This window comes from Notolabrus celidotus, chromosome 19, assembly GCF_009762535.1.
Source record: "Notolabrus celidotus isolate fNotCel1 chromosome 19, fNotCel1.pri, whole genome shotgun sequence".
NCBI lineage: Eukaryota > Metazoa > Chordata > Actinopteri > Labriformes > Labridae > Notolabrus > Notolabrus celidotus.
In genome coordinates, this window is record NC_048290.1 from 25,708,605 (window position 1) to 25,729,665 (window position 21,061).

At 42.2% G+C, this 21,061-nt stretch overlaps 1 protein-coding gene across 2 annotated transcripts in view; it reads right to left on the reverse strand.

Annotated features, from left to right (window-relative positions):
- Positions 1-1,682: 1,682 nt before the first annotated feature.
- exd3 (exonuclease 3'-5' domain containing 3) overlaps positions 1,683-21,061 on the reverse strand; it is a 56,059-nt gene continuing 36,680 nt past the window's right edge. For both annotated transcript variants that reach the window (XM_034709334.1, XM_034709332.1), the window contains exons 20-21: positions 2,872-2,938; positions 1,683-2,767 (exon numbers count right to left, since the gene is read on the reverse strand). In XM_034709334.1, the coding sequence (XP_034565225.1) occupies positions 2,412-2,767; positions 2,872-2,938 (423 nt within the window). In that variant the 3' untranslated portion in view covers positions 1,683-2,411. The remainder of the gene's footprint in view (positions 2,768-2,871; positions 2,939-21,061) is intronic.

A 21,061-nucleotide genomic window follows, 5' to 3' on the forward strand; every position in this document is an offset into this window, starting at 1 on the left:
TAATATTAATACACGCTCTTACTGGGAGTTAGAAAGATCCAGACTTACTGCATATCTATAATTTAATGGTTAGCTTAACAGCCCTGAAACTGGAAATAGCTAGCCTGCCATAAGGTCACAGAATCTGCATACTAACAACTCTTAAGCTCTATGATTAACATATTATATACTGTTGGGATAATCCAAACAAAAATACAGTCAGACCAGCTGTTACCCAATGATTCCAGTGTCTGAGCTTAGCTAAGCCAAGCTATCTCCTGATGGCTCCAACAACAATAACTAGACATGAGATGTCAGGCTTTGAGCAATGAAGACAAGAAACATATTTGCAAAAATGTTTCACTACTCTGTCTGATGCTGCAGAGGATCAGGACCACAATCCACGTTTTTTTTTTATAACAACTTGTTGACATTTACAACAACTGTCAAGCATTTCATATTATCACAGGATGCCCTGGGAACTTGTAAGTTATATCAAGACACTAATCCACGTACACTCAAATATCCAAGACTGTTTCACATTAGGAGTGTATCCTGGATGGGACATAAGAGCAGCAAGCGGGGATGAGATAAACCTCGACTCACTCTGAACAATAAAGACTGAATTTCACATTCAGTCTTTCACACCCATATTTGTCCAGTTTTCTTCAGTGACAGAAAGTGACAGGACTCATACGATCCTTACAGATATCTGCATTATTATGGGTGTGACATAATATTCCACAACAAAAGCACTAGGCCTTTGTTTTGTAATGCCAATTGGGTTATGCAATTGGTAAAATGGTGTTACATAATTTACAGGTAGAGCCTTACCTGCCTTTTCAAACAGACTGTTAGAGATAAGAGGTGCAGAGAATCTGAAAATGACAAAGTTTTGGGACTGGGTCAGGTAATGTTTAAGTTGGACTTAAGTTTGGGCAGCAGCTCATCTCTGCAAACTGACAGTGTGTGAACATCACAAACTAAAACCTTCAGCTTGCACATGTTGAACACTTCACATCTGATGATGATATAATAGTCAGATTATAGTGTGTATGATCTTGAGAAATGCTTTTACTTTGTAACCTTCACATAAAAAATGATTAGTTCCTGACTTCCTACCACAGCCGCTGTGATTCAAACACTGTCATTAAAAACACATCTACCTCAGTGATTCACAGTATGACCTGTCTTAGAAAATCACTGCGGCTTTTTTGATGCAAGTTAAGTGATCAATTAAATGAAGTGCACATCTGGCTATGATTAAGGGTTCCTGAGATTTTATGAGTGTAAAACTCCGTCTACAAATGTAATCTCAACTAAATGCCTAATTCATTCTGGTCCAAAAATACCAGAGGATCTTTAACTGCAAATTTTACACAGTAGATCTCTCCAAATCTTTCTGCAATCACACACATCCAATGTAGGATTTTTGAGCATAGAAGAGGAGAGAAAGGTATGAGGAAATATGAAAGCTTTCAGAGGGGGTGTATGTGTTGGGTTACTCTGTGACCTGGCTGCTCTTCAGCCTCAGGGCAGGAAACCCCCACACACTGTTAGTGTTACACCTGACAGACATCAGTGAAGCTCAGATGATCTCACCAATCTGTCCGCTCTCAGTGCTTTACCATCTGTTTTGAGAATTCTGAAACACATCGAAAACAGAAGTATCTGCAGACACACTGAAACCATCACCACTTCAATCAGCTTCTTAAAATAAATGACCGTTTATTAACACATGTTGAGATTCCTGCTGAATATGTAAACATTGTACACATGTAATAATGAAGAATGGAAAAATACACAGTACCACAGACTGTTAAAAAGGCAAAGTAAATGAGTCCTAGCCTCTTATGGCTCTAGCTTTTTAACAATAAAGATTTTAAAAAGTCATAAAAATGACCCAAGAAAGTGTTTAAAGGAACAAACTTAACGTGGTAGCACATCTCTACTTCATCTTTACTTTTATAATTTGATGATAAAAATCCCTGCCGAGTCAGAAAGCTCAAGAGTGCAAAAAATTAAGTCCAAACCATATAACTCATTCATCTGCTGTAGCTATACCATCAACAATAAAAATTACAAAGTCAAAACAATCTTTGGTTTTTGAAGTATTATGTGTTGTATAGACATATTTTTAACCGTAAAATTATTTACAATCTGAAAAAAACTTTTGGCTGACAATGTTAGTGTATTACTTTTAAATGCATTCATATATTTTCTTAGATTTTGGCAAACTGCCACATCTTAATATCTATTCAAAATCAGAAAAATATTGAGTCACTTTTCATAAAATTATTTAGTCAAATAAAAAAAGATGAAAAATAAAACAAACACATGAGAACAATAAACTGCATTTTAACTAGGTGCTGAATGTGCAAACGATTATTCTGGGTGTTAACTTAAGTGATGCAGCTCGACAGTAGTCGCTTTTACGGTGCTGCTGTCACGAGCACTGCGGCCGATTCTGCGACCTCAGCGTCTGTTATGTGCAAGACCTCCTGAAACATGGAGAGCACGCGGCTGAAGTGAGAGCCCTCCCAGAACACCTTGCCACATCTGGTGCAGACGTAGAAGAGAGGTATCCTTGGCAGGAGGCCAGGGGGCACGGTGTGGAGCTGTATGGGCGCCCCCCCGGGAAAGGTCAGGGTGTCGGGGTCCAGCCCTGAAAGTGAGGCCCATTGACACCGAGGGGCATACCTTGGGAGCTCAGGGGTCACGATGTCACTGAGCTTCTCTTCTTCTTCTTCTTGTGTGAAGTTAGTGTCACCCTGGTCCTGCAGAAATCCTACAAAAAAATAAATCCATTATTAGATTAGAAATAGTGACATGTAGAAACCCCCTGTATATTTTCATAAACCCTCTTTCCAGATACTGTTTGGTTTGACTGACCTTTCTGTTTAAGCATCTTGACCATTTCTTTTCTGGGCACTGCAGCGTACTCATCGCTGTTACACGCCTGGAGAAACAAAACAGCTGTTAGAAGAGAAGTTTACACATCTTTTTGAGAGCTTTGAGCTCTCACTAATTTTTTGTGCACATTGAACTGCTACAGCTGCAGAAGCACAAAAGCACAATGTGTGAACTAACAGCACATATACTATTGTTCTGTTGTATCAGCTCCGGCGTTAAAGGTGACATATCATGCAAAATTGACTTTTTAATGGTTCTCTACCTGAAATATGTGTCCCTGGCATGTCTACAAACCCCCCGAGAATGAAAAAAATCCATTCTGCCCCTGTTTTGATTTCTACACCTTTCTGTAAATGTCTGTGAAACGAGCCGTTTCAGACTTCCATGTTTTTGTTACGTAACAACAATATCCGATCTGTCACGGAGTCAGAGCTCGGAGCTTGTTCAGCCCATAGACTGTATAAAATAATACTGAATCCCCCCTCCGTTTCTCATTACCTGCACAAATGTGTGCTAACAAGGAGCTTAGGAGGGAGGCATGCTAGTTGTAGGCTGTCTTAATAAACACAAAGGTCGGTTTTACTCCCCACGTCTGCAGATTTGAAGATCTAGTGGAGTTAGCATAACTATATAGCTACATGTCGTAGCTGTAGCTGTGTAGCAAGACACACATCTACATACTGACAAATAAAACAACAAGAAACACTAAATCTGTGACCAATCCTTCAGAAAAGGTCCTGCTGCCTTTCTGGCAGAGGTCGGTTTTACTCCCCACGTCTGCAGATTTGAAGATCTAGTGGATGATTTTTATTTATCATGGATAAGTGCTAGCGCTAGTTAGCATAGCCACATAGCAACATGTTCGTAGCTGTGTACCAAGACACACGTCTACATACTGACAAATAAAACAACAAGAAACACAAAATCTGTGACCAATGGTTCAGAAAGGTCCTGCTGCAGGCGCCTCTACATCAGGATCAGATTCAGAGGGTTGAAGTAACGTGATCTGTGAGCAGCCGTGTATATTCAGCCAACATGTAAACATTAGATCAACGTGCTGGACAGCCGAGGCACATCCACTTCCTGAGGGGGCGTGGTCAGAGGGAAAACAGACTGTTCTGATGAGGACTTTTCAGGCAGACCAAAATCTGATTTCAAAGTGTTATTTTGAGCATAAACTTTAAAGACATGTTTTGGGGACCTCTTAGACCAATATATATTGATGAAAAAAGCGTGATATGTCACCTTTAACAGTGAAGACATTTGCCTTTGTTAATGCTTCAGTGGCAAAACAACTCTCGTCATTTGCCCTCCCTCCTCCTTGACAAGAACACCGACAGTGAGGTGTGACAGAGGTGTAACCATAGGGCCATGTTAAAGAGGACCTCTTCTCCCTTGTCTTCTTTGGATGATGGTTGGAGTACTTAGGTTTAGGGATGTCGGGATTAACCGGTTTCACTAATAACCGGGCTTAGAAGTGTCACGGTTAATCTAATCGTGACGGCTGCTCTACACCAAGTTTTTCTAATGCGTCCGTCAAAAAGGGGGCGGTGCTTTGTGTTCGGCGCAACTTGTACACGAAAAATGAGTGACACCTGTGCGGAGTTTCTCCATCAATTAAAAGTGCGAGGCAGCCTCCTCTGCCCATTTCCGTGACGCCCCTGATCCTGTCAGAGTCAGATGGTGTTTTCATGAAGAACATTGTTTTCAGTTTTAACAGCAACATTAGAACGACTTGTTGGCTGCGTTTTATTAAAATGAGTCCAGTGCGGCTGAAAAGGCGCCACCAAAACGGCACAAGAAGACAAAGGGACTCAGTAAGCATTCTGGGGAGTGCGTCTCTTTTATTCTCTACAGGTGAGGTCATCCCTATGACACCTGTGTCCGAAAATAAAACATAACACATAATAATCGGGATAATCGGGAAATCGTGATTATTTCTCTCTCAATAATCATACCACCAAAATCTCTAATCGTTGTAGCCCTACTTAGGTTAGTAATATGATGGAAATATAATAGAAATACATTTGAGACATACATAAGAAAAAACTGATTGTAAAGTTATGCATCACATTGTAATTTAATCTTCAATCATTACTTCCATTGCTATTTGTTTAAAAAAGTATGGCATGAATGCAGCTTGAGGTAATATACAAAAATACTAAAAACAAATGCTGAATATAGAACACAGCAGAAATATAAAAACTGAGGTGAAAGATATGTGCTTTCAAACACTGTTCAGTGAGGCACCTTCTTTCAAACATGCCGACCCCACAGTCCTGTTGGCGAATAATGCTGCCTCACAGTCACACAACAGCAATGTGTGTGAAACTGGAGATTCCATAGCCTTAATAACTTCAACCAACAGTGACCAAATTTACCCCATTCAGGCTGAAAAGGGTCATACCTGTTTGTAAAAACCAAGTGTAGAGCCTGAGAACTTTGTTGACTCATACACACCGGCAAACAGACATGTTCCCCCTTTTCTTGTGAAAGGAGCCGAGTGTTACAGACTGATCAGACCAGTGTGTGAGTGTGTGTAAAGACAGCGTTCACGCCTCAGTAACGTTCACATGTCCGTGCCGTCCTGTCCTTCTATGTGCTAAAAGTCTCCCTGGTGGGACATTAGTGACCTCTTGTTTGCCGGCCCCTAACACGCACACACATTCGTCTGTAAGCCATCCTGACAGCATGTCAGTGCTAAAAGCCTTGTCAACACACCTGAGCTCCACCCAGCAAACAGCATTCCACTTAGAGGTGGGCTGTAAATCAAACCTCACTCACAGACCTCACAGAGCCAGATCCTTGACTAGCTCACTTAAGGACAGTTTGTCTCTTTGCCCCGAGAAAAAAAGAAGAAGAGTAAAGCAGACTGCAGATCAGAAATAAAGAATGTCGTCTTCTGTGTGTGCACATGCAGAGTGGTGTTTGCCTCTGCGGTTACTGAGGTCAGGACAGGAGAAAGCGGCTAGACAGTGGAGGTGTGGGAATAGCAGAGGTGTCATCTTCTGTCTTGTCCGTGGGAATGAAGCTCATCTCTCTCCCTCAGTACGCTCTGTATACCCCGCTTTGTATTCACACGCACAAAAAATTCACCACATAGACAAAACACTACGATCCACACAGACTTCACTGCAGTGAGCATAAAGTGCATGCATACAAAGCACTCACAGCGCATACACAAGGCTCACACATACAAGTGTGGCTGCAGCCAGGAAAACAGACCAAGCTATTTGCTCAGCTCAAAGTTTCCCAGAGTCGAGCAAGCCAGAACCTGCTCTGAACTCTCAAGGCTAAGCCACAGACCGGCAGGCACACACGCACATCATCTTACACACACGCAACCTGGATGGAAACAATTCAATGTATAATTAATCAAAACAAAGCTTGTTACAAATCCAAAGATCCTCCAGAGATCTGTTGGATAAGTATGTAAAGCTAATAAGTTGTGAAGAAAGTGAAAGTAGAGCAAGTATATTGTGAAAAATGTCATGTGTTTTTTGCACACAGTGGAGTGATAGTAACAAATATGCATCGTCATGAAAGTGGAAATGATTGCATTTGCATGTGGTGCATTATTTTTGAAAGAACACAGATGGTGGCTCTGATCCTTCATCTATGATCTGAAGCCTTATTTCACACGATGATTTCAGTTTGACTTCCCTCTGTTTTGCATGCTGCAGGACTTCCAGGCTCGATTTTCCCACAGTCAGAACTAGAGTTCTCGTGCATGCAGTTCTCACAGAGAGCATAAGAAATTCAAACAGAAATGTGCCACTGCTGCTCCTTCTAATCACAGAAAGCATCAAACTGACAGGTTTGTCAACTAATACAGTTTGACATGTTTGCATGGGTAAAAAACAAAAATCAGGTTTGTGATCACCAGGAAGCACAGCATGTTGTGTGGCTTCATGCCACTGTGGTCTGTAGCCTTTTTCAGGCATGCACAAAGTTCCTGAGATCAGATGAGCTGCATGTGCGAACGCAAGAGGTCGAGTTTTTCATCCCGACTCTTCCCGTGAATGTTACTACCACTCCCCTTATTAGAATTCCAGGTTCAAGTTTGAGTGAACTCATGTGAACACAGAGCAGGAAGTCTTCTGGAATATTCACCTCGAGCGGGCAGGCAAGGGTTATCATGTTCATATCATACAGCTGGTGTTCCGTCTGGTTTTGCGGCTTTCTATCTTAGTGCCAATGAAGAGCAGAGGCTTTCAGTGTGCACCATTTGTCAATATTTTGTGGTCACAAACAGGAGTGAGTGGTTTTGGTGCTCTATTATGAAGCTTTATTTAAGATTTCAGGAGAAGCTGACTTGGATAGACTGCTGTCTTCTAAACAATAATGGTCCAAATGGTGACAAACACCAAGAATTCTTACTCTGGACACATTTTGATAGGAAGCACCATTCAATGGAACACCTGTGTGAACCTGTAAGAGCGACATGTACCGTGATAAAAATAACATTAACACAGTCAGACTCTCTTCTACTCTCCTTTACTCTATGTTCTTATACACTCGCTCCTGGATACTGATGATCCGTTCAAATACCTGAAAATATCTGCCAGAGGTTGAGAGGACCAAAAAATAAAGACAGTACTGATTGTGGAGAAACTGTTCCTGATGCAGCATCCTTTTGATGTCATGCCAAGCCTCCTGAGACCACCCGTTGTCTGACAGGAAAAACTTCACGCTGTAAGGGACGTGTGAACAAGCAACCCAGAAAAACTTTGGGGGCTGACGCTCCAGAAAAACGTCAACAAATTTTCAGGAGTGCATGTGTGAAAGAGGCTTGGCCAGCAGGACTTTTAGAAGTTTCTTTGAACTTCTGCTTTGAGCTGGTACACAATGACATGGTGGTGATTGTATCTAACTGCAACACACGTTTCTTTCCATTAAACAAGGTGCAGCCCAACTTCTGACAGCCTTAGCAAACAAACCTAATTTATGAAAATACCAGCCTTAAGTCTGTGTTCTCATTAGGATGCAGAAGTGTCTTAAATCAAAAGGACACCAACAATTAAATCAGCTCAGGAAAAGATTTGCTTCATTTTAATGCCATTTTATACAGTTTTAGGCAGTTGCTACACTACTGCTTCCCTCACTCTCTTTCTTTTGTTCTCCTTCTGTGTTTTCCAGGGAACCTCCTGCATTCTCACACTCCGTGTGGCCGTGCCAGAGAAAGAATGCTCCTTGCCGTGACAACAAAGGCTATCTAAAGTGTGATACTGTGTTTCAAAGGATGGGAGGTGGTGGAAAAAAAAGAGGAGAGAAAGGGGGGATAGTAGAGGGGGTTTAGGAAAGAGAGAGGGAGGGGGGTGGGAGATTTTTCCCTAACGTTCTCAAACACACAGACACACACACCCACAGACACACACACTGCACTGGCTTTGTAGGCAGCTCCCATGGGAAAATCCTAGACCAATCTCAGAAGGCGGTGCTTTTCAGGCCGATGTAGGTCACATGGTCAGAGCAGCCAATTGGCCACCAGTGATTTGATTCAAATTGTGGTAAGTCAGGTAAAGGGCAGCGTGGGAACTGAGAAGAAGCATGTAAGGGGAGAAAGGAGTGCACCAATGTTTCCCTTTGAAAATGTTTTCTTTCTCTTCTTAAAGCCATTTCCAAGTCCAAGTTAAGGTTAAGAATACTTGAGTCCACTTTCCAAAGTTGATGCGGTCTAAAAAACATATACACTGTAAGAAAAGAATGTCTTTTTCTAGAAACTACTGCACTGTACCCCTTCCAGAGAAAGAAACTTCAAATATACAACCCCAGGGATTCATTGTTTGCTCCCATCATCCCATGTCTGCCATCTCTGGTGCCCTGTCATTCTCTCAGGCAGTTACTAAACTTTGTTGCCGCTGTCAAATGCTGTAGGTCCATGGTAAGTGAGACGGAAAGCTGAGGTGGAAAAATCAGCCTCATTCCCGTAAAAATGATGAGTAAGGAAAAGCCATCTGGCCCAAGTATTGACCTCTTTCTCTACTTTCCCACACCGCCCCAAGGTCATGCCAGGTGATCTGGCCACCTTCCAACAGCCAATAAAGATCTCACACTTGATTTTAAACTGACGGATACAAACTGCAGAATGTTGGCCGGAGTTGATTTTCTTTGGCTGGACTGGAGGAAGGAGTAAATGATGGAGATATTTTTCTTCATGTGGCACTTTCCAACTGTGAAAACTGACAATACTCAAGAGCTGAACATTAAATCAAAGTAATCTTTGAGTGGAAATCAAAACTGAATAGCGGCTTGCAGTCTGTAATGTCATACCCAGGGTGTAAAATTGACTTTTTACCTCATTTGCCATTGGCTAGTGACCTCCTAAAATGTACAGGCCAAAAATATTTTTCACCGGCCAAATAAAAAAATCCACTCCTGTGTGTTTGTGTTTGGTTTTTTTCTTGTGTGTTCATTTTCGTAAGTCAGCCAGGACCAAGGTTGGCCAGCCTCGTCAATTTTCCAGTTTTCTTTGAAACGTTGTGAAGTGACATTACTTCGTTTAGCTGTCTGTTCCTCTTCTTGAATGTCTCCTGCCTCTTTGTTTACCCTTTTTGTTTGTGGTGGCTTCATGCTGTGAATGTGTCGCCACATCTTCCTCCAAAAGCTCTTCCCGCCGTGCTTCTTCAAGCAAAGGGAGTGAATAGAACTCCAGTAGCTGACGTCACGCCGTTCCCGATGTACAAAATCACAACACAAGTACAGCGCGCCACGAGGGTCAAAATAGCCTGACAGACGGCAGAAATGGGCGAAAGTATGAAAACATAACCTCACATGCAATACAAAATTTTCCATCGACCACTGGTAGGTGTGTGTTTTTGTTTTATGTGCCAAACTAATTTTTTATCCGCCATTGGTGCTTGGCGGTTGTTCATTTTACACCCTGGTCATACCTATGACCAACAAGTCAAGAGAGGTCATGAAAATCAGTTTGATTTACAAAAGGCCCCTAGAAGACACAAATATATTCATTACAACTCAAAAGGAAATCTTTTGGGTCAGTAGCTTCAAAATCCAACTATGAGTTTGAAATAATAAGAATGCAGAGCGTCTGAGTAGATAAAGCTGTTATTGGTTTGGGAATGTAGGCCTGGGCGATAAATAGATACAATTTTATAAATCAGGCTTTAAAAAAGAAAGTCTACTTTTTCTCTCTACGTTTCTCAAACACTCCTCTTGGGCTCCTGAAGTTCACATCCTACTCCTATTTACTTCCTACAAAGACACCCACACACATCAACAACATGGCTGCCAGCGTTGATGAAGAGTTTGTTCCCAAAAGAGGCACAGTGCCACAGTCAGTGGAATTAGTTTGGTTTACTCTACACCGTCACACCCATAGCTGTCCCTCCTGAAACAATGACAGGTAGGAACTAATGTTCACAACAAGACAAAGGGATGAACATTTATTTTTAGTCCATAACATTTCCATGGATGGATGGATGGATGGAAGTGCAGCAAGCAGTCCATTCTGAGATGATTTCTCTCAACTTTAACTCCATCCTTGCTTCTGAAGTTTCAAGTTAGACTTTAGACAAAAGCAAGCACATGTGCTGTATTCACACATGCAGTGAAGTCCAGAAAATGTAATGGATTTTCCAGGAGTTCACTGCATGTGTGAACATGAACAGTCATACTGTATATTTTTCCCCCACTTTACCTGGACTTTTTCCTGCCAGCTTCTGAGTAATTTCTGAAAGAAGTTGGGGTGAGTCATCATGGGGTTAAAGTCAGGAAAACTAACAATGTATGTATGGGGCTTGTACCATGTATACCAAGTGTACTGTGTTATGGATGAGTGATGTCTCAGAAATGTTTTGGTGCCCAATGCAGACAAAGCTGTCCCTCTTCTTTTTCTATGGCTTATTCCTGTACATTTGTTAATGTGTAAATCATGTAAAAATAAAAAATGTCACACTGATTTATTTCAACAGTTAAATGTATCACTCATCGAGAATCTTTACTGTGAAAATCATGAAAAAAAAAAAAAAGTTTTAGACATTAAGGATAATTCTGTAAAAGCCAATCTTGAGGCCATAAAGATACATCAATATTGACTGATGTCTTTTTGTAACCAGATTAAGAACTCATCATACATTCTCTGTGTATACAGTGAATTCAAAGACCTAGAGCACAGGGTGACTTTCCTGCAGCAGAAATCCTGCACTGACCCACTGAATGTACTTTCCCACAGTATCCTGAGGGGATCTGGCCAGTGTCTCAGCCCGACAGTCTGAGGTAATTACCAGCACTGTTAACTAACCACTACCACCTGACAGCAACCTGAACTTGGACCACAGAGGAGCCTGTCTGGGCTTGACATCACACACACCTTCCTCTGACTCACTTCACTCACACACACACACATGTACAAACACACACACACATACTTTTCAGGCATGCAGAAGATGTAAAAACTCACGAGCAACTCTCTCACACTCATGCACACCCTTGCCTGACTCATGTTTTCACCCACTCATTTCGTCCACTTGAAACAGGTATCATAAAAGTCCCATTATCTCTGTTCTGATTTTTCCCATGGGTTTATAACTCATCCAGTTGTGCAACACAGAAGAACATTCCGGCATACGTCTGCTGTTAGTTTCATTTTGTGAAACAATGCCTGGTATGTAAACATTATGGAAATTGGCATTTTAAAATAACTCAAGTAAGACATTGTGTTTCTTAATGAAGCTGCCTTTCAGTGGTTATATGCCTCCTGTAAAATGTATTAGTTGCTACTTTTTACTTTTTTCTTTGGAAAGGCAATTTGATACGGCTATCTACAGCCGGAGTCAACCTGGGAAAACACCAACCAATCCCTGCCATCAGGAGCCAAATTATAAAACCAATCAAATCCCGTCCTGCCGTTCTGCCCGCCTCCTGCGCGTACATGTCATGTTTGTTTGTGTTTTAACTTTCACTATGAGAATGTTTTGGTGTTTTCTTACCGCTGAGTGAGACCAAGCGGCAACCTCCAGTCTAAAAATATAAGTCAATGCAGAAGTGTTAAAAGCTGCAGTTCATTGAGGATCCGCTTGAGGCTGGCTCCGAAAGTACCGGAAGTCACATACACATGAATGGGAAAAGGCCGATCTTTTCAGCATTAATAAACATGTTTACAGCCTGGTACAAAAGATGAGTGTAGTCTGAATAGCTCATTTCTCGATGTCCTCTCACTGTGAGGGGGGTGAATTTTTTTCTAACGCGGCAATTTCGAATATATTGAGATTACTAGTCTTCCAATGAGAGGCACAGCTTACTGTGGGAAAACTGCAGCTGTTGGCTAGGAGGCTCAAAGCCTGCCTCTTTACGTCATACTGGCTCCACAGCAGCAATATGGCTGCCGCTGCCGATTGGCTTCAAAACAGCTTTTCAGAAACAGATGGGTGACGTCACGGATACTACGTCCATATTTTATACAGACTAACAGTGAGACGTGAGTTGACGTAGCGCAAAACAGACATGATGTGCTGAGGAACGGTTTTGAATCAGTCACCATCATATGGTCGCGTATCAGCGGCGCTTGTGCATGTGAGCGGGGCGTCGTTTTGGAGGAGCTCAGAGGGGAAGGAGTTAGACGGAGTCCTAAGGAAAAGCTACATTCAAATTCATGCTCGTTTTCCGTGACTACCAACACTAGCTTTAATGCTTTAAATTAACATAATGCTGTATTTGCGAATGAAAAAACCTTAAGCTTATACACTCCTCCTTTATTACATTGTGGAGGTAATTTGTAAAAAGGAAAGTTTAACATTTAATTTTGACAACTAAAATCCCTTCAAAGAAGTATCATCATTATCTAGTCACTTCAGAATATGACAGGAAAATTACTTGAATGTCTGCTTTCAAACCAACCTGCTATCGTCTGACGAAGACATGCCTCTGAGAAGGATTTCTGGGGTGGCGAGCAGTCAGCAATAAAGGACTCTAGACCAAGTCTTCCATTTTGTGTGCAGCATTGTTTACAGTCCAGTTAGCAACCTATGAAGTGATCATGTGATCAGATCGGAAATACAGTGACATCTGCCCTTCCAGTCATGTCTGCAAAGAAACATCTTCGTTCATTACATCCCCAAGGCAGTGCCCTTTCACCTTTTTGTGGTGAGTCTCAGTTTCACTGTAAATAGTAAATTACAGAAAGGCTTTATTCTGTCCGACTTCAGCACTATGAACCTGAGAAAGAACAGACTTCCTTGTGACTGAGTAATAATAAACAGGTGTTCATTTTTGGGGAAGAATAGCAATATAATACAGGTTTATAAAAAGTAAAAAAGCTAACTTTGTCAGGTCTGTCTAACAAACCAACTTCTTAAATGCTTATGTGCTGACTGTAGTAGGAACATATAATTATAGATCATTATCAGGAAGTTGGAAAACTGAAAACACAGAATGGTTGTCGTGACAAAGCATCGAACAGATTTGTGGCTCAGTTGAAGGAGCCGGCATGTCATTGTGATGTAGCATGTCCTGTCTGTTTTTGCTCTCCAGGCGGATTGTTTTTTCTGCATACAGCAAAGCCTGCTGATACATGATTGGTAAATACTACTTGGACAAAAAAATATTCCACAAATGAAAACCAGGATACTTCCAATACAATTCAGACAACTGAGTACAATTTCTAAATTTTTATGTTGAATCAGTAGCAACAAATCCATGACTTTATCTTTCAGCCCTCCAGAAAAAGTCTCAAAATGTTCCTAATTTGATGCTTTGGTACTTAAATCCTGCTCTCTTAGTCTAACGCTTGCATAATCACTTTTTGGTTCTTCCTCTCATCAACTTTGTTTACCACATTCAAGCATTTCTTACCCTCTACACGGCCTCCACATTTCTGCCTTTTCTTCCCTCCCTCCTTTGCTCCCTTGGTCCCTCTTTATTGGAGCTCACTAAAAGGGGTAATGAAGAAGATAATAGTCTAGAGTCTAGCAGATAACAGCCCCGCCGTCACACAAATAGCACTGCAGCTTTCCCTTGGCTTGGCACAGACAGTTCATTCTGTTTTTTACCCACTCAACCTTCAACCTTCACCTCTATCTCTCCCTCTCTCCAATTCAACCTATGTCTTCTCTCTCGAATGTTCAATGTCTTGCTTGAAGCTCTGTCTACCCCCTTCAGCGTTCCCCTCAATCTCCTTCTCCCTTATTCTCTCTGGTTGTCTCTCACCTCTAACCTCTTTCTTTCTCTCCTTCCCTAAGAACTCTTTTTTTTCCCCTCTCCCTGCAGACGCCAGATAGCTGGGGCCGGTCTGAGCCAAACAGCTGAGGAAAACAACGTGCTGAACAGGTCCACTGACAGTGCTGCTCACTGGGCAATGAGTTTAAAAAAGGGGATGAAAAAAGTGAAGAATATCTCCCAGGTAGTCTCTATTTTTTTATGTTGCTCGTTTAAAATTCAACCAACTTGAGTAAAAAATGTGTAGCCAAAGAAACAATTGAATGAGCAGCACAAAACCTTTGTCGTTGATTCCCATCTGAGTGTTGGGTTTGATTGTGTTCTCCATTTTAAAGCTTGCAAACATGCAGGCTCAGAACTTCTAGGGTCAGATTTATGGGGTGGAGAATCGCTAAAAGTTACAGTGAGGCCGTTTATCTTTTTAGGGGTACAAGATGTGTTAATAATCATCCCACTTATTTACCCGGCTGTGTTAAACACTTGATTCTGATTGGTCAAAAACCCTGTAACAACAGTAAATACTTCTCAACAGCTAAATAGATGTCAGGGATAACCTGTTTACAAACCTCCAATCAAATCAATCTGTGGAACAAAGTCCGGCACATTTCACCTCAGCCAGTAGTTTTTGTCTCAGGCTGGTCTTGACAGTCAAGAAATAATGACAGTTACTTGACGCAGATGTGAGAGCAGTCCGAGAAGCTAATGTTGAACCACTAGACTAAATCTGTGCCTAAAGTGTTTCGTTTAGTGATAATTTGTGCCCCAAGGAGGCTGATAAAGGCCAAATTCTAACAGATCCGTGTCCAGTCCGTCTCTGATCCGTCTCAGCACCACATCTGATAGGTTTCTATTCTAGTCAATGTGTTAACTTCCACTGGATCCACTCTGTTGCGTTCTAGCGTCTCTGATCCGGCAGATCGGAAGGCAACAGATCAGATACGTAAGACGCATCAATCTCTACAGAGCAGATGGAGCAGGACAGGAAGTCAGGCACCAAAACAAAATAAAAACCCAGTTAATTTTCAGAATAAATCGTTAGATCGTTTTTAACTTAACTATGACAACAAAATGTCATTTAGAGCGGAGGCAGGTCTGGAGTCAACAGGTCTGAGGTTTTCAGACGCCAATAAAGACAACATGGATGAGGAGAGGAGGAGGAGAATCCTGATTCAGTGATTACTGCAGGAAAACCTCGGTCACATGACTCCAGATGTGCGGCAGTCCTGATCCGTGCTGCGTTCCGAAAACGCATCCGGAGGGTGTTGACGGACGAGAAAGCACAGAGCCAGACCGCAGCACATCGGAGACGGATCTGGTAGAAGTCCTGTGTAAGAATCTGTGTCCATGGAAGCATTACCAAACTGTCAAGTATTTAAGCTGAATAAATAAATCAAATAAGATCAAAAAATTAATCTTTAAATAAATATCTTGTGTTCATATGTTTATGTCTTTAGTTAGTAGCTGGGTATTAAGTGGGATAACATATTCTAATTTGCCTAACCACTTGTTCACTATACATTATCCCTTGCATAGTATTTACATTTGGAACCAAAGGTGTTAGAGCCATATGTGTGTCAATATTATGTGTGGACTGTTTGTGTGTTTGATTCACTTGTGTGGACACTAGGTGGTGGGTGTGTCAAACCAGGTGTTAGAAAGCATATAGGGAAGAAGACCCAATCAGTGGCAGGTGAGCTGCCTACCGGGAAGCAAACAGTTTTTGACCGTCTCGAACGTCTCGAACGTCTCGTTCCGTCTCGTTCCGTCTTGTTCCGTCTTTTCATCGTATTGTCTACAATAGACGTAAGCCTGTAATTCTACAAGTTCGATTAGATGCAAGTGTGGATTGATCGGCTGTGCGTATATTGTGTGTCTAATAAACCCGTTGATGTCAATGCACGAGCGGACTTCATTCATTCATCCTGACGAGGAGGACGCGTCAACTTAACCCGGTAAAGCAGCCCCTCAGTGGCTTATAGGTGTTTGTTTCGTTTGGCGAAAGCAAGCCACTACAAAAGGGAACCCAAAACTTCAGCAATAGACACTAATTCAAAACATACTGATGTTTTTCCATACAAACACCCTAAGAAAACACTCTTATTAGTATATTTTGCTTAACTGTATTTGTAGTAGTTCACTTCATGTGTGCTGACATTTATAGGCAACAATTTCATTCATAAAAAAATGAGAAAACTTGTCTGGACAGCAGAAATTGCAGCGAATATCAGATTTTGTTGCGTTATGGAAATCAAATAACCTGGATGTGACATCAGGACTTTGTTCCTTCATTATTGTATGACTGTTAACAGTGAGAGGTTGCTCCACTCACAGGAAACAGAACAATACTGTTGAGTTGTTATCACAACCTACTGAACAAGGTTGAACTGAGGGAAAAGTCCACATGTTGAACTACAAAAGCTTTGGGAAAAGCTGATGTGAGAAAACAAGATTGCTGAAGAGACAAATGGGGAGTTTGTGGTGGTGTCATGTGTGCAATAAAGACAACTGGGTCTCTCATGAAACTGTCAGTTAACATTTGGCTTTTTCGGGCAGAGCCAATGTTCCAAATGTGAGCCTGTTGACACACACTCACTAAAACTGTGTAAGTATGCTAACATTTCCTGTCTTCAATGCACCCATTCACCCTGAAATATTACGACATCCACAGCTTCCTTCAACATGCGCTAACAGTTCTCAAACTGTCACTACACCCACACACTCCAAACTGAAATTCCACCCTCAACCTGGATCCATCAACCTGAACTACTTCTACACACACACATGAACACAGACAGCCTTGTCATGGGAGAGCCACCGGCAGATTCCTTTGCTCAACGTTCATCGCTGCTGGCGCATATTTCATTCCCCCTTTTTTTTTTCTCATCTCTTCCTGATGTAGAGGCACGCAGGGAATGTTATTGTAATGCTGAGTGAATCATCCAGGACTGTAAATATTGACAGTGGTGGTTGTGGAGGCTGCTGCTGCTGCTGGTCCGGGCCGTTGGCTCCCGAGGAGCTCCGAGGGAACAGAGAGGAAAAGAGTCTCCCACATGGCTTTTTTGACAAGCATGGTGTCAGAACCAGAGCGGGCAACAAGTACATCATTTACAAACTTGCCTGGTTTGACAGTCGATTGCTTGCGTAATCAGATGTTTCAGTTCCGGAACAACTGACATGTGGTGAATCAAGTACCAAGCAAATGTGTCTGTGGTGGACACTCCCAAACCAGTGCTTTCGACACAGTTTAGTGAGTTTGATTTCACTGTGACCCATAAATACCCGAGCACTGAACCCAGTCAAGGTTCCACTCTTCGTTTTTCTCCAGCGCGACTTTACAAGAGCTTTTACAGTCTTGGCTACTCCATCTGCAGCATTGTTCTGAAGAGTCAAAGCATCACCCGTGTTTAAGCATGCATCCTAACTTCTCTGACCTCTCTTCTCACCTAACTTACAGAGAGAAAATAGGTGCATGTAGCTACTGTTCTTTTATTTAGGTAGATCAGGATAGATAATTATTGCATCGTCTTATTCATGCACTTTGGACATGGCCATACATTTCCACACAGATCTTTCTGGAAGGGGCAACGTGATGTGAAATTGTCAATGGCGTATGTCTGTAAGGCTCTGCACAGTCCATTAGCATGACTTCACACATCTACAAATGTGTGAGAGCAAATCTAATCTGCAATGATTTTGATGCAAACACTAAATCATTACAGATGAATAATTTTCCTCCTACCTGCATTCATTATCAAGGTGTAAATCTTCTGATGTGCACTTAATGTGGACAGGCAACATTGTACCATGTTCAAATCTGATTCTCTCAAGATATGGCAAAGATGTTAACTGTTCTTTCTTTGTAAAAGGTAACATCTGGGATATAAGTCACACTGGTATGTAAGATGCAGTCTGTTTTGGGGGATGTCTCAGAGGGAAATGGTTTAAACTGATGATTTTCATTGAGTTCAGCAAAGTCCACAACGTTCAGTTTCCGTGCAGCTCTTTGTAGCACCATCTGTTTTTTTTTACTCTGTGGAGTTTGCAATCCTTTGAGGTAAGCACCCACATCCAGCTACCAATTACTCTAAAGTCGAGCCATCCACTTCTGGTCACTTGTTATCTTAAATTTGCAAAACAAAATGAACAAAATTCTGAATAAAATCAGGTTGCATGTAGTAGGTAATGGTGATAGCTGCACTGGTGGTCACTATGGTGATGAAGCTTCTTATAGATCATGGCACCATCCTCCTCTCTCTTCATTTTACCGGGAAATTTTCATGGGAAGTTAAGCAGGGGAATTTGGGAAATATTCCAAATTGGGAACTTTCCATGGGAATTATGGGAATTAAATGGGAATTGAGGGTAATTTAATGGAATAAAATCATATCCAAGCATAAATACTTGTTTTGTTATAAGCAGACATCCATCCAAAATAATACAATTAAAACAGATGTATTTGTAAGTAGAACTTTATCAAGTGTTAAATATTTTATTCAACAATCAATTATTTCATTGAAGAACAAAAACATGAATGTTGAGTTAAATATTACTCATCCCCCCGACCCAATCCATTCAAAAATGAACAAAAATGCGATCCCAACAAAGTTCCACTAAAAATGTTAAATGTAAAGAGCCCCTCTCCCTCCAAAAGAGTCCCATTCAATATGCAAATAAAAAATCATCTTCCCTCAAGCTTCTCAAGCCTAGTCTCTGCAGGATTCTAGAAATCATCTGTGCATGTGATGGAGGAATGCACAGTGCATGTAGGGGGCGTGGTCTCAATAGCCCTGTAGTAAGCAGTGTGCTATGTGCTTTTGATTGAGGAATAGCAGAGATATTCAACTGTACTTGCATGCAATCTGGTTGTTTTAGTCAGGATTATGTTAAAATATATTTTCCCCAACTATATTTAAGTTCCCTATTAAGAGCCAACCTTCAGTTTAGTAAATTCCTGGTTTATTCCCGTTTATTCCCATGGAAATTTTCCAACTTTGAAAATCCCCAGAACTTTGCAACCCTAGGTATAATAGTTGCCACAGTATATAGGACATAGCCCACTTTATAATTGAAATTACAGTATGAAGAGTGTCTTACAAAACAAATTTGATGGTAATAGAAATCAGCACACATACCTTTTTGAGGCACTGTTTTTGAGGCACTTCATATCTACAGGAAAACACTCAAATCATTTTAAGCTCTGGCCCAGCAAGCCACCAACAGGCTCCTATATTTGACTGCCAAAATGTAAACACATTCAAACAACAGAGGAAAGGCAATTTAACAACACTTAACCCATCCTAAAAAAGCTGGTGTTTATCTCAGAAGAAAGGACAGTAAGTCGGTTACGATGTGACTTTACAGGGACCACAAATGACCACATGGTCCACAAGACAATGGGTAGAGATGCTGAGCACGATAACTGGACAATCACAGACAGACACAGACACACATATTTGTCCTTCTCAGTCATCATATGTATTTTATCAGGACACACACATAGATGATAGTGGTCAGGCTGTGGGAGGGTGATATGAAGGCAAATAAAGAGGGGAGGTTCTCAGGGTTAAGTGGCAATAATGATGCAGAATGAGACATTTGTGTGTGTGTGTGTGTGTGTGTGTGTGTGTGTGTGTGTGCGTGTGCGTGTGTGTGTTCAGTCTCACTTCAAAGTGTCTCTGTAGCCTGTTCATGTCAACAGGAGACACGGCAGAGGAGCAGCGTTAGAAGCTCAGAGAGGTAGAGGGGGTGGTTAAAAAAAAAAGAGGGGGTGTGGGGGTAAAAAAGGAAGCAGTACACGATGGTGAACAAAGGCTGAGGGGAAAGAGAGGCCTGAGGTTGGAGGAGGGTAAAGGAGGGTTAAGGAGAAGTGGGTCGTAGGTGAGAGGTTGGGGTATGAGGGCAGAGGAAGGGAGGGGAGGCATGAATGTAGAGGTTCACCTCTAGTGTGAACGCAATGAGGTAAAACCAAAAAAAAAAGAAAAGGACGATGGAGAGAGTTCCTGTGCCATACACCCTCTTTAATTCCACTCTTCCTCCCCACCCTCCCTCCTCCCCTCCCTCAAACGCTGCTCCCTCTCTGCGACCGGCCCCGGCAAATTCCCTAGGGCCAGGGGCAGTCCCCTTTCAGTCTCCAGTGACACAGTAATTAGAAGTGTGGGAACTGAATCCGTCCCTCTTTCTGAGCCCCGCACTCCCACCCGCTGCCCTCCCGCTCTCCCTCCTTTCGCTGGCCCTCGACCCCCCTCAACCCCAACCAGCTCCCGGCTCCTACCCCTTCCCCTCCACTTCCTTTGCCACCTCTCTTTTTGCACCCAATCTCTGCTCTCTGTCTGAGGAAGTGGCATCTTAAACTCAGAGAGAGGTCTCACATGAGGGCAGAAACGTCTCTTAAAATCCAAGGCTGATATCAGTCTTATGTTTAATAATGCACCTGCATTCTCCTCATTTGATGATGACACCCTTTTAATATGAAATAATGATGAGTTAATGTGAACATTCAAACTGTGTGTGTCGTCAGCATCACCCCGAGGAAGATTCAATTAAGGGTCATACATCAAACAAAAGCTTGTATGCGCCGAATCCTCAGGGGCCACCTGTGATGTTCATGGGAGCTCCACATCATACAAACTCACACACACACACACACACACACACACACTCAACCCCATACCCTTCATTCACCCCCCACCCCCTCCCCCAAATCCACCCCACCTCACCCCCGCCTCCCCTACAGCTACAGAGTCCCCTATCTCTCCGAACAGAGCAACGCTGTCTCTCCCGCTCTCTGTCAAGCCCACCACCACCACCCCAACCCCCCGTCCGCTATCTCCGCGGCGATAACCATGGGAACAGCAGCACTGTGGGAACGGGCCACCAGTTGACCAAAATAGACAGCAGGAAAATGGAGGGAAAGAAAGAAAGAAAGAAAGGGCTCCCTGCATCCAAGGAGGCCAGTGTGTGTGTGTGTGTGTGTGTGTCTGTGTATGTGTGTGTA